The 13,207-nt window shown below is 34.1% G+C and overlaps 1 protein-coding gene across 3 annotated transcripts in view; it reads left to right on the top strand.

The window, feature by feature from the left end:
• LOC128238902 (transcription initiation protein SPT3 homolog) overlaps positions 1-13,207 on the top strand; it is a 44,445-nt gene that overhangs the window by 5,725 nt on the left and 25,513 nt on the right. For 2 of the 3 annotated variants that reach the window (XM_052955215.1, XM_052955212.1), the window contains exon 2: positions 636-1,629. In XM_052955215.1, the coding sequence (XP_052811175.1) occupies positions 1,541-1,629 (89 nt within the window). In that variant the 5' untranslated portion in view covers positions 636-1,540. The remainder of the gene's footprint in view (positions 1-635; positions 1,630-13,207) is intronic. The other variant, XM_052955214.1, reaches the window with a different exon arrangement.

The following is a 13,207-nucleotide window of genomic DNA, read 5'->3' as shown; positions in this document are numbered from 1 at the left end:
TTACTTCATTAATTTTGATGTATGCGACTTTTCAATTCAGTATGTGTTAGCACCACAGAAGTTTCATATTTTATAATTGATTTAACCACTGACGATTAATTCATTTACATCACTGATATAATAAAAACTCACGATTTTGTTGTTTTATTCATCATGATTTTGTAACCCATTGTTGCTAACCTCTTGCTATAGGTATCTAACAATGCATTGGTGTGGTTTCTGCTTTAAATTATCATGAATATTAATCTGACCACAAACAGGTGAAAATCTGTTGTTTCGTGGATATCGCAAAAAATTACATGTTTTAGAAATAAAAACAATAAATTATGCTTGATAATAAACAGAATAAATTATGTATCGTTAATAACATAAAAAATCTTTTGTTGATTATGAAAAAGGTGCAGTATTCGTTAATTTAAATAATATAATAAAAGTGTTTCAAAGTTAATGGATCTACATTGTTAAACTTGTTACGCTGATGTCAGAAATGATGGATCTGATAGACTATTTGTTAAACTTGTTTACGATAATGAAATATCCAATTACCATTATGTAAAATGCATGTTTATCTAGACGTACATAAAATGTTGTATTTAGTAATGCAAGTACAAATATAGGTCTGATTTTATTTGCAGGTGAAAACAACTGACGTCATAGCTTGCACATCTTCACGACATTTACTGCAACATTAAAATGCCTAGAGATTATATACTACATGTTATTGTAGATGCCAAGTCAGATATCTTCATTATGACATAAATGACGTCCTTCAGGTTATTGTATCAGTGTTTGAAGAGAAAAAACCCTCACAGATTGTTGAACATAACATCCTTAATCACCATCGTCATCACACTTATCTAGGGTCAGCAATCGTCAGTCTGACAGACACTGCAAGCCAAGTAGCCTGTAGACTATACCAACCAGGCACAGTGTCCCGTTTACCATACCCACAAAGCCAAGTGACCTAGTTACCATACGAACAAAGCCGAGTGCCCTAGTTACCATACGAACAAAGCCGAGTGCCCTAGTTACCATACAAACAAAGCCAAGTGCCCTAGTTACCATACGAACAAAGCCAAGTGCCACTGTTACTATTCCAACCAGGCCAAGTGCCCCTGTTACCATACCAAATAGGTCAAGTGCCCCCATTACCATACCAACTAGGCCAAAAACCAGGCCAAGTGTCCCCATTACCATACCAGCCAAGCCAAGTGCCCCCTTTACCATAGCAACAAAGCCAAGTGCCAAAGCTGCCATACCAGCCATGCCAAGTGTACCCCTTACCATACCAACCAAGTCAAGTGTCCCAGATACCATAACAACCAAGTCAAGTGCCCCATTACCATAACAACCATTTCAAGTGCCCCTGTTACCATAACAACCAGCACAAAAAGCCTCATCTGACTTCAATGGACATTGATAGGTCTGAGCATAACAAGCACTATATAGATTTATAAGGACCATCCTGTTGCTAAGTACTCCCTATCAACAGTTGTCATCCCAAAGCCAAGTTCTCCTGATCACCATAGCAACAGTCAACATGGGCAGCAAGGAGCCTCAGTCGTCACCGCAAATTGGAGGAAAGTCGTCTGCTCAGCACTGGTTCGTCTCAGATATACAGCTCATGATGTAAGTCACGTTCTGAACTATGATCTGTAATAAGTAAATAAATAATATAACTTGATGGTGAAAAACTGTTATAATTATGTATGAATGAGTCTTGATGTCAAGGCATGGTGTCATGAGATAAGTTGGCCATTACTTGAAAACATCAATATAATTAGTGACCAAATTGACATGTAAACATTAAGTTTGCCAGTGTCTTGGTCCGAGTGTGCCAGTATCTTGGTCCAAGTACACCAGTATCTCGGGCCGAGTGTACTAATATCTTGGTCCATGTGTGCCAGTATCTTGTTTCGAATGTACCACTGCCTTTGTACAAGTGTGCCAGTATCTTGGTCCAAGTGTACCAGTATCTTGGTCTAATTGTTGGTTCAAGTGTACCAGTATCTTGGTCTGAGTGTTGGTATGAGTGTACCAGTATCTTGGTCTGAGTGTTGGTTCGAGTGTACCAGTATCTTAATCCGTGTGTACCAGTATCTTGGTCTGGGTGTTGGTTGGAGTGTACCAGTATATATGTGGGAGTGTTCCTGTTTCTTGGTCCAAGTGTGGCAGTAACTTGGTCTGAAGACAGAAAAGGCTTGGGATCACACTTTTTACATATAAGAGGAAACAGGACTGTATAATGTATAATGCAGCTATGGACATCTGACATTCAAGACCTGCACCAGTTAAAGAAAGTAGCGCAATCCCTGCACTGGTTGATGCTTTTGGGGTGTGCTTATATCTAGAGTTTTATAAAACAGGGCTCGGTGATTTTTTTTTATACCAAGCACTTTGTTAGAATTCGGGCTTGTTTACTCAAAAGTTAAATTTTGATGACAGCTGCACCCAAACATAAGTTTTACACACGTCACTTTGAATTCCTCACACCTACATGTACCAAACACGCCCAAAGATCTAATCTTTCCAAATCATTATAGCCACCAAATCATTTGAACTTAAATGGAAATATCCCTGTTGTTACCCAGAATTAGACCAAAGACTCGTCAAGTGGCTGTATTTCACCCATCACTGATACATATATTGGATTTATCCCAGTGTTTTTCCCACCTTTTTGTGAATGAGGCCTGGTCCCTTAAAATTGTGAAAATGGCGACAAAATGCCTACAATTGTGAATTCACGATAGTTTATTTCTGTTTATTTAAAAAACGTAACGAAGCAACGGCACTTTTAAGATACAGAATTTTAAGAGATAAGGAATGCATTTTAACATCACTTTTCTACCGGTAGTTGACTCGTAGCGTTTTTATTTATTTTATTTTTTTGTGAAAAAAAATTTACTTTTGGGGATTGTATATGCATGGGGCTGAATTTTGGCCCTCATTTTCAGTAAAAACGAAATGCTGTTAATCCAGATATCGTTTAATTAACTAATTGTTAGAACTAGTTGCCAATGACTTTCAAACAAATAAAACTAAAAATATTTTTGATCAAGGCCTCACAAAAGGGGGCAGTTACCATGGTTATTGACCATGTGCATTTTACAGTAAAAAATCTATGTATACACTTTTTTCATAAGGTATAGAGGGAACATCAACATACAACGGTCATATCAGCAAAGCAAGTTGCGAATGCTTACCGTGACATTACAGTAAATTGATGTCTTAAATGATTAATACTTTATGTTTTTGATTGTTATCAACACAAAATAAATGGTCAGCAAAAGCTAAAGATTCAGATTTCTTGAATCCGTTTAATTTGACTGATTAAAGTGACACTCTTATTCAAAATCAACAGTCATTGAAATTAGACTTTTGGATGAACTAGCCCTTATTCTAATACTATTGCTTAGCATCAAATTTTTTAACAAGCCCTGCTATATAAAATTCAGAATTTTAGCAAGCCCGGAAGACATTTTACCAGTGCAGGGCTTGTGAGCTTGTGTTTAAATTTCAATCACTGAATCAATGCATACACATTATACCAAACATCAATTTTGAGTGATAAACCTTGAACTACTTACTAAATAATGTATTTATGGGAAATATTATTTGCTGATAGCAAGATTGTAACCGTGTATTTATAGCTGAAACTGCAAAAATATTAAATAGTTGGTGAGTGCTAAAAGATTACTGGGATCTCCTTTTGTCTCATCAGGTAGAAGTACTGTATTTTCGCAGCTTTCTTGCAGATTAAACTCCGTATCCTTCAAAAGAATCATTCTTTTCTACATTTATTCAGCCCTATTGGTATATTGAAATAATTGTATCAATTATGGTAAATCTTAATTAGGAGTAAGAGTGCATCTTTAAGGCTTTATAGTATAAGGACAATTTTTCTAAATTAAACATCCTTCATTTGTAAAGTATGGAACTAAAGTTCTTGGTATTTCACAACTGCTTGCATTTTCCTTTCATTACAAGATGTAGGTAAATTTTCTATTACATAACTGTTTTTGTAGCTAAAGTTCATTAAACGAGACAAATTAGTGACTGCACTTTGAACATGACTGTGGTTGATTGTATAGTGCAGACCTAAATGAGGTTTCCATTTTCCAATTGTACATTTTAAAGCATTTTAATAGCTTGAAACTGCAGTTAAAGCTTTGTTGTGAAAAGTAGTTTTTTTTATTTCATTACATAACAAATTGATATGTATCTTCCTTTTCTTTTCATGGATAAAACGTTATGTGTTGAATGCACGAACAACTTCTTAATAGATAAACAAAAAGTTATGGAATGATATTTGTAAGGTTTTGTGCAATGATTTTTGCAAGGTTTTGTGCAAGGTTTATTGCAATAATTTGTGCAAGGTTTTCTGCAAGGTTAATTGCAAGGTTTATTGCTGTAGTTTGTGCAAGGGTTATCGGCAATGGTTTTTGCAAGGATTTGTGCAAGGTTTTCTGCAAGGTTTATTGCAGTAGTTTGTGCAAGGTTTTCTGCAAGGTTTATTGCAATAGTTTGTGCAAGGTTTATTGCAATAGTTTCTGCAAGGTTTATTGCAATAGTTTGTGCAAGGTTTATTGCAATAGTTTGTGCAAGGTTTATTGCAATAGTTTGTGCAAGGTTTATTGCAATAGTTTGTGCATGGTCTGTGCAAGGATTTAAGAGTTTTATTTTTCATTTCTCTGGTGTTTTTATTAATGAAAATAATTGAGGCATTTTCATCATCATTGTCCAAGATGTTGTATTTGGTTAAGTGCAAAGCCATTAACTCATTTCACTTGAAATGTTTGTGCAGGTATGAAAAGCAAAATCAACTATTTTTTCTTGAATTTTCTCTTAATCAACTTAAGGAAAAAAGATGAGTTTTCACATTGGCTTGTTACAAAGTGTTCTGCTTTTATCACAGAACATATTAAAATTTTCAAACCAGTTTTAAGTGGAAGAATTAATGTGAGCTTGAAGAAATTTATTTGAAAATTTAGCACAATGGTTGCAAATTAGGCATTTAATTTTGTAAATATTGATTTTTTCAGAAAAATTGTTGTATTTTTGCATTATGCTTAAAGTCTGTGACTTCAAAGCTTCCTATGAGATTAGCACACATACTCTTTGCCCTGGCATTCAAGGGGCTCTTGAAAATGTACTCACTCATTTAATGACAACAAAAAGCCCATGTATTGATAGTTTGTTGGTGTGTGTATTGACACAGAAGCTCGGTATTGGCAGATGGGCTACCAGCGGGGTTTGACAATGTTGATTTATGGTAAAAAAGTGGCCGGACAAAAAACACAGCATGCCACACGCATGTGGCCACACTCGAAAACCAGAGTGCCATTAATGGTTCATTAATTGAATTCTTCCAATAATTGTTCGCTATTGATAAAATGACTTTTTATTGTTAAATTTCATGGAAATATTTTTTTTATGTTTGTTTTAATTGTAAATGATACAGATGTTTTTTTGCTATTAATTTATAGCTTGACCAAGGTTTTTGAAAAGAAATAATTCGAGGTATTAACTGCATGATAGCAGTGATCATGTTGAAATGTTTGTGTGAATCTTGGTATATATGTTCGCAGTGACAAGTGTAACATGCCCATTAAATGGCTTGCAATAGTTGGAAAACTGTAAACAGTCTGGTTTTTCCCTAGCTATTACTCGAATATAAACAACCTTGGACCGCTTTGATAATAGAAACAGGTTACTCAAACAATAATGGAATCATTGATCTGTTTTGAATTTCAATTGCCTCAATATATCATTTTATTCGTGTGCCTGCATGGGAAGATCCCTTTATGTGAATGACAATTAAGTTACATGTATTACTTTTGTGAAGCCGACAATCTGGAGTGAAGAAAATAAACAAGCAATTTAGGCATCTCTGTGTAACAGTGCTCTCGTTTATTTAAAATATGATTTGGTTAAAAAAATTAAAGCACATTTAATTTTTTTTGTTAAAATAAATATAAAAACATTTTGTCTTGTTAAATATACGAGAAAACATTAAAATCTGACGATCATCGCTCTCTTAGATTTTTCTTACCAAATCACAGCATTGATGTTAAAAGTAACAGTTATTTCACTGAAGAAGTCATAAAGATCAAACTTAACAGATACTGCTGAATACTAATTTGGGACCGCAAAATCAATTCTAAATTCAATTGACATTGGGATTTATGTGTAATAGTCTGTGGCTGTATCACTTATAAATGGTTTTCAAATGATTTACCTTGATAGGCATCAATATTATTTGAAGCTGGCAGTAGTTATAGAATTTTTTAAAATATTTTTTTACTATTTTTTTGCCCCGCTAAAATGCAGTCCTTTCTTAAATTATCAGCATCTAATTATTACAGACAAAACTGGTGGCTTGAAAATACTGAAGTGTTGAATGCTGCGCACAAAAATATTATGTTACAAGCACACAAAAATATTGTGATGCAAGCGCACAAAATTATTATGTTGCAATAAGAATGTCAATGCCTTCTGCGGTAACAATTATGTCAAAAAAACCTACACAATATCAGATTTACATCCAAAAGTCATTATACCATTTCATTCATGATTTATTCTTTTGAAGTTTTCACTTCATTCATAAAAGCGACCACAAGAAGATGCTCATCTCTGCATCTCTGGACCAGATAATTTGTTGTCATGAGTCGTCCAACCAAGGTCTTTGTAATCATCATGTTAATAAATTAGAGATTTTTTTACTTTTCTTTGATGGTATTTTAAGTGAGTGAATAGATAACAATTTCGACCAAAATTTTTTTTTTTTTTAAATTTGAAAATAATTTTATTAAATTTTGACCATCATTTCCGAAAATATATTGTTAAATATATTTAGACTGTCGTTCTCTATCTTTGGACTTAATGATTTTCTACAATTTAATCCAATTCCAGGCAAAATATATCACGTGATATTTTAAGTATTTGATTAATTTTGCTCTTTGGAACGATATTCGACAATTCCATCTAAAACATTGTTGACTTCACCATTGAAGTTCTTGATTTGTTTAACAAATAAATTGACATAAAACATTTCAGCGAAAGTGCCAGTGTTTGCATTTAATATGAGCTTTTGCAGTTGTACAAATATTTAATATAACTGCTCTGTTTTAGCGCTATAATTTCAGGTGCTCTCTTCAAATTCCTGCCATTTTTTCTTGCCTTGAGCTGCAGTTGTTTAAACAATTCTTGCCTAAAAATATCTGTGTAATTTAATACTACCTAAATGCAGTCACAATTCCAACAATGGCTGTGTTGACAAAGCGATAATGGACACTAATTAGATTTAAACAGGTTCTGAAAAAAAAGCTAGAAAATAAAAAAAAATGTATGAGATTCACAGGGGTATGTATTCAGGTCTGGGTGGTCCAGTTATTAGTCCGTTGCTAAGGGGGGTTCCCCTGTCCTTAGTTACCCATGGAAAACAGATCTCTTGTGGTTACATGAAATCTCGTTTGACAGAATTTCTGACAATAAATCAAATTAATAGCCAGTTGTTCAGACTTTTAGGTGTCAGAGGTTACATGTCCTTCTACAGGTGAGGATATTTTGGGGAGGAAAAGCTGCTATCTACAACATTCACACTTACGTAGATAAATCATTATTAAGTCGGGAGTTTATTCAGTTTAGGTGATTTTTGTGATTCATCAGCTCATAGCTGCTCATGATTAGTCATGGATTGTTGTTTTGTGCCTGGCTGGCTTGGTGTAGATTTTGGGTATTTTCAGTATTTTAGTATGGGAATGCTTTCAGGCCCCTGTGCTAAGCTTGTTAAAGATTTCTGGCTGAATGGACAATGAATGGACACTGGTTATTCTCTTGTCTTCTTGTTCAGGGTGGGCCCCTTCCTGCTGAGATAATTGACGGATGACAGTCTCGTGGATTTTCTGCTACATTTGTTTGTGTTAATTAGGGTTTAAGTGAATTTTCTACCGTAGTTCAGATCAGCCATAAATTGGGTGCATGCAATGAAAATTTGTTTAATCCCAGATGATCATCTAAACGTTACCACAATTTTGTTAACGCTGCTTTATGGTATTCATTCTAATACCATAATAACGCTTCTGAGGAAAATGAAATTCTGGAATAAAATGCACTTCATCTGAACTGAGATTTATATCTATGTTTGTGGTTGTTTGTCTGAGTAGCAGACTTCTTTTTCTCGGTTGAACACATTAGCAGTTTGTTTTTTTTACAGTTCACCATGTGCAACTTTCAGTTATAAATATAAGGCTGAAGAAAACAATATTGTTTATGCTCTGTGCACTGCAAACAAAAACACTGGCATTAGTTTCTCGGAAATTTATTTTTCATTTTCGACTTGTTTGTTTTATGTCGCCAGAGTAGCATAGCAGACATATGGGGATAATGTTGTCCTTCATAAATTGTTTATCGTTGTCAAACATCATCATCATCTGCATCTCACTTTCATAACTGCTCTCCCACTATTAACTTCAGAGTTATGGCCCTTGAATTGTAAAAACATGACCAAATTAACATTCCGAAAGATGGGCGTTCGTGGGAGCTGGCAACATACTCAATTTGCAGGAAAGAGGGCCAGTTTTTGTTGCTGTTGTTGACACTGTGCGTAATTAACTTTTGAAGATACATCTTAAAAAGTATTAAAGGCAAATATTGGTAGCAACAAGTTATTGTAGTGATTTTCCAAAATCGGGTGACATTTTGGTAGGAACAAAATTGGCTGGAAGGATTCTTAGGTCTGTAAAAAAAGTTTGTTTCTGGTCTCTCAACCAACCTTACCTTTTTTCCACTGACTTAATATTTTTTAATGCCCCCACCCCCCCCACAAAAAAATGCTGTATTCCAAACGGTGTATTAGTTTTTTGTTGAATATGACAACAAAAAATGCCCTTTAACAATAATTTAACATAAATAAAAAAAGATCCTACCTACCAAACCAAATCTTTTTGGGTATGTGACCAGAAACAAACTTTTTTTTTTCTTAAGACAACTTCAGGTTTGTGCAATGAAATGTATTTGGTAGGTTTAAAAATACGATCATAAATGTCATCATTGGAGGTGATAACCATAATCAACATCTTCCATCAGCTTCATCATTATCAACAGCAGCATAGGTATTGTCTTCATCATAATCAACACCATCATTATCAACAGCAGCATAGGTATTGTCTTCATCATAATCAACACCATCATTATCATCAGCAGCATCATCATCATCATCATCAGCAGCAGCTTCACCAGCAGCAGCACCAGCAGCAGCAGAATCATAGTTATCAACATCATTATCATAATCGTCATCATCACCACCATCCTCATCATTATTACATTATTTGATAATAACTGAGCTGAGCATCCCCTTACAGTGTTTCTTTGTTTCAATACATACAATGCAGTGTAAAATATCACTGCTCATCTTGAATTGTCCTGTAATCTTGTATGCAGCATTTTTTTTTATATATATTCACTTTTTGTTTGTGTTCAAAAATATTATGTTTCATGACTGAAGAGATTATTCAGTGTACTAGGAAATAAGTGGGAGGAATGTTAAGTAAATTTCCAGGCAGGGATTAATCTGATAATCTCTCACAGACTGTTTGTTATCGAACTTAAAGGTGTTCTCGCTAATTGTGTTTTAATGCATCAGGTAACTTTTTTCTCAGGTAAACTGAGTGCAGGTGGTCTAAACTCATTTTTGCACTTAGAAAAAAATATAATTGTGGATTTAAAAACTATGCCTAAATATAGACACTTATATGCCTAAATATAGACACTTACATGCCTAAATATAGACACTTATTTAAAGTAAACATCATTTCCGGCATTTAAAGATAAAATCATCGTAACAATTCATATTTTGCTAATTATCATTTACATTTAATTAGCTGTCACTTGTAAACACACTCGTTCCACACCAAGGTGTACAGGGTAAGATTCTCGGCTTGGGCATAATATGAGTTTTGTGTTTTGCTTTTATACCCAGACAAGTGAGATTCTCTGATCTCCTCTACAATACAAGACCACTTCTTGCATAATATTGATCCAACAAGAGTCATTAATAAAATGTTGTGATAACTTGTTTTACAATCATTTAAAAATTAACCGTTTGTAAACTCAATGCAGAGTTATGCCCCTTGAATAACTGAGAAAAGTGGAGGAGAGTTTGCATTGCTTGATAGAACAGAACAGAACAAAACAGAATTTGTAATATTCTCTTGTTATAATTACTAGAACAATATTACAAACAATTACATAAGCTTCTATGGCCTTGAAAGATGCAAGAAATGTCATTTCACCTCAGATTTTAGTTGAAATAAAAAAAAAACACTACAAACTGCGATATCCATCTTGCCAGGAGTGCACAAATTTCAAAATTTATTTGTTAAAAGTTATTCGAATGAAACTTGGTGCACTTGTTTACAGAGACAATATGTGCATGTCAAGTAAGGTCCATTGTAATTATAGAGTGAAGCCCATAATGTTAGACGGAAAAATAAACAGACGAGCATTGGCATTTATTCTGAGGGACTCTTGTTAAGGGAAATGCAGGAGCACATTATATAAACTTATTGCATGTTTAAATGACCAACATTTGCCCCTGGGTGAATTTTCCTCTTGGGTATTTTTTGTCTATACAGTAATGTATTTAACATACAACCTACATTTTAAGCCAATAAAATTGCAGATACCGTATTATATCATGTATAGGACGCTAGCATAGATAGGACGCAGGCAAAAAAATAGTTGAGAAAACAGGTAAAAACCCTTAATATATAAGATAGGACGCAGTGGAAAAATGTCAAAATCGGAGCTGAAAAATTGAGGTTGGTAAAGTATTTTTAACATATATTGAAGTAAAAAACAAACAAAAAATTGTATATAAGGCATATTTTGATAACTGTCTTGCGTATTTCGATAATTATCGACGTATTTCGGTGATTGAGCGTACACAACAATGATATATGTCTTGACATTTTGAGAACATTCACGCATATTATAAGACTGATACAAATGCTGTAATAGTCCCGACACGCCTTCTGACTGACAGTCAACTGTTGCAATAGTCCCGACATTCCTTCTGAATGACAGTCAACCGTTGCAATCGCAACAAAACTGTGTATTGTCAAAATTGATGATTGTTTTGATAAGGCTTGTCGCTGTGCGGATTAAAGCATGTCCGCATAATTAATGCGTGTCGGTAATTAGCCTCTGCCAGCGGAAGGCACGTTGGGTAAAGTGCAAACAAACAACCATACGGTATTACCATCGCAATAGTTTGTTCTATTGATGTTTTTCTAATCACAGACAGCGGGTGTTTTTCACACCTTCGCACATTTGAAAAGATTTGATAGTGACAATAGTGCTACTTTGCGTTATGCACATTCCTTTATTAATTTTTTAAAACAGTAACATACAACAAAATGTTTTGTAAAATATCGAAACATTAAAATCATGAACAACGATTAATTGGTATTTACCTCCTTTCCCGATTTTCCGTTGCTATATATTATATAACTCAATCCAGTTAAAGTGCTGACTCACATCAAGTTTTTGTGAGTAGCGTCCCTTTTGTAAAAAAGTAAACACTCATGTTTGTTTTCAATTTATTTCTCAATAAATCATTTTAAAATAAACATTCAATATATTTATGCGTGTGTTAACTACTAGGGTTGTCACTCCGCTACGCTCACACCGCCCATTCCTATTCATTAAGAATTTACTTCATGTCATCTAACTATTACATGTTAATTATGTGACAGTGTGTAATTTCAATAATGTAGTCATGTGTGTGTGACGTCTGGTTAAGTCTAAAAACTGCGCAATGCATGGACTTGTAAGAACGGATCTTAATCAATTGTAGAGATATCATCATGACATTTACAATATGGCTTCTTGACATGTCATTATACAGAAACACACAATAAAACAATAAAAGCAAATCTGTCCGAAGGCCAAAAAATGTACGATGCTGCGCAATTGTTTACTCACAGGCCGTTCCTTTATCTCTTTAAAAATTAAATTTATTATTTGAAAATATAACCAAGGATCAATTTTAATTTGCAAGCAGGTGTTTGTGCAATGTCATCTGATGTTTTATCGGAAAAATGAAAAAAAAGTTGTTCATCATTTACCAATATTTCCCTGTGTCTGAAATAAGTTGCCTGAAGACGTTCGAGTCTTTTTGCGATGCACTTAACTTGTCATTGCTCCATACAAAATCTTCAGAGGCACTTTTCATCTCCAGGAAACATCAATATATTTTCTATTTAAAGCTGCATAAACACATATCAGAACATTTGGAAAATGCCCTTTTCTGGCATTTATATAATTATGTAATATGATTAATTGGATTCCAACAAAATAACGACTTAAAATTGCCAAGTCGCGTGACTCGTGTGCAACCGCAACTGTATGTGTTCATGTTCCTCTAATGTAATGTCAGATGTGTGTACCGACTCTTCAATCGTAAGTGCAAATGCTTAATGGTTTTCGAACTACATGTAGTAATAGTTTTCACTGTTGTCCTTTAAGCTCATTGGTGACCAATTTTGATTTTTTTTGCTCTTTTGTTATCCTTTTCGCATTATAATCCATCTGATTTATTTTGGGAGGCATTTTTAGAAAGACAAGTACGCTCTATATATATACCTTTAAATAATGATCCTGCTTGTGGCGCAAACTGAAACTAGGCGTTATATGGGATACATTTATATAGTAGCACTACTACAAACATAAATCGAAAATGTTTTGTTTTGAAAACTCTTTTTCGATTTATGTCATTTTTCATCTGAGAACAGGTAGCTTTAAATTCTATAAAGCTAATAAAATAAAGTATCCAATATGCAAGTGTGCAGTTGCAGTAGAGACTTCATTTTTTTATTAAAGGGGCTAGACACCAGATGGTTTAAAAATCGGCAAATGCAGTATTTCCTGAAAACAAGCCAAGGTTTGTCAAGGCGACCTTGTAGGAGGCCATTAATACATCAGTTTACATGGTTATTATTATGAACACAACAATCATGTTCCTGTCTCATCTGTGTTTCCCTGAGGAAAATAACGCATAATTGTTTCCTAGTTTATATCTTACCTGTTTATGAGTACAGATTAATATACGGACCCTTATTTCAAACGTAATGGGATTTAAGTGATAGACAACCCAAGTGAATTTTAAATTGGAAAAATGTGCAAATACTGCAAAAGATGCATGTGT

This window comes from Mya arenaria, chromosome 6 (genome assembly GCF_026914265.1).
Source record: "Mya arenaria isolate MELC-2E11 chromosome 6, ASM2691426v1".
Classification (NCBI taxonomy): domain Eukaryota; kingdom Metazoa; phylum Mollusca; class Bivalvia; order Myida; family Myidae; genus Mya; species Mya arenaria.
The sequence above is the reverse complement of the archived record's forward strand: the minus strand, read 5'-3'. Positions and strand labels throughout refer to the sequence as shown.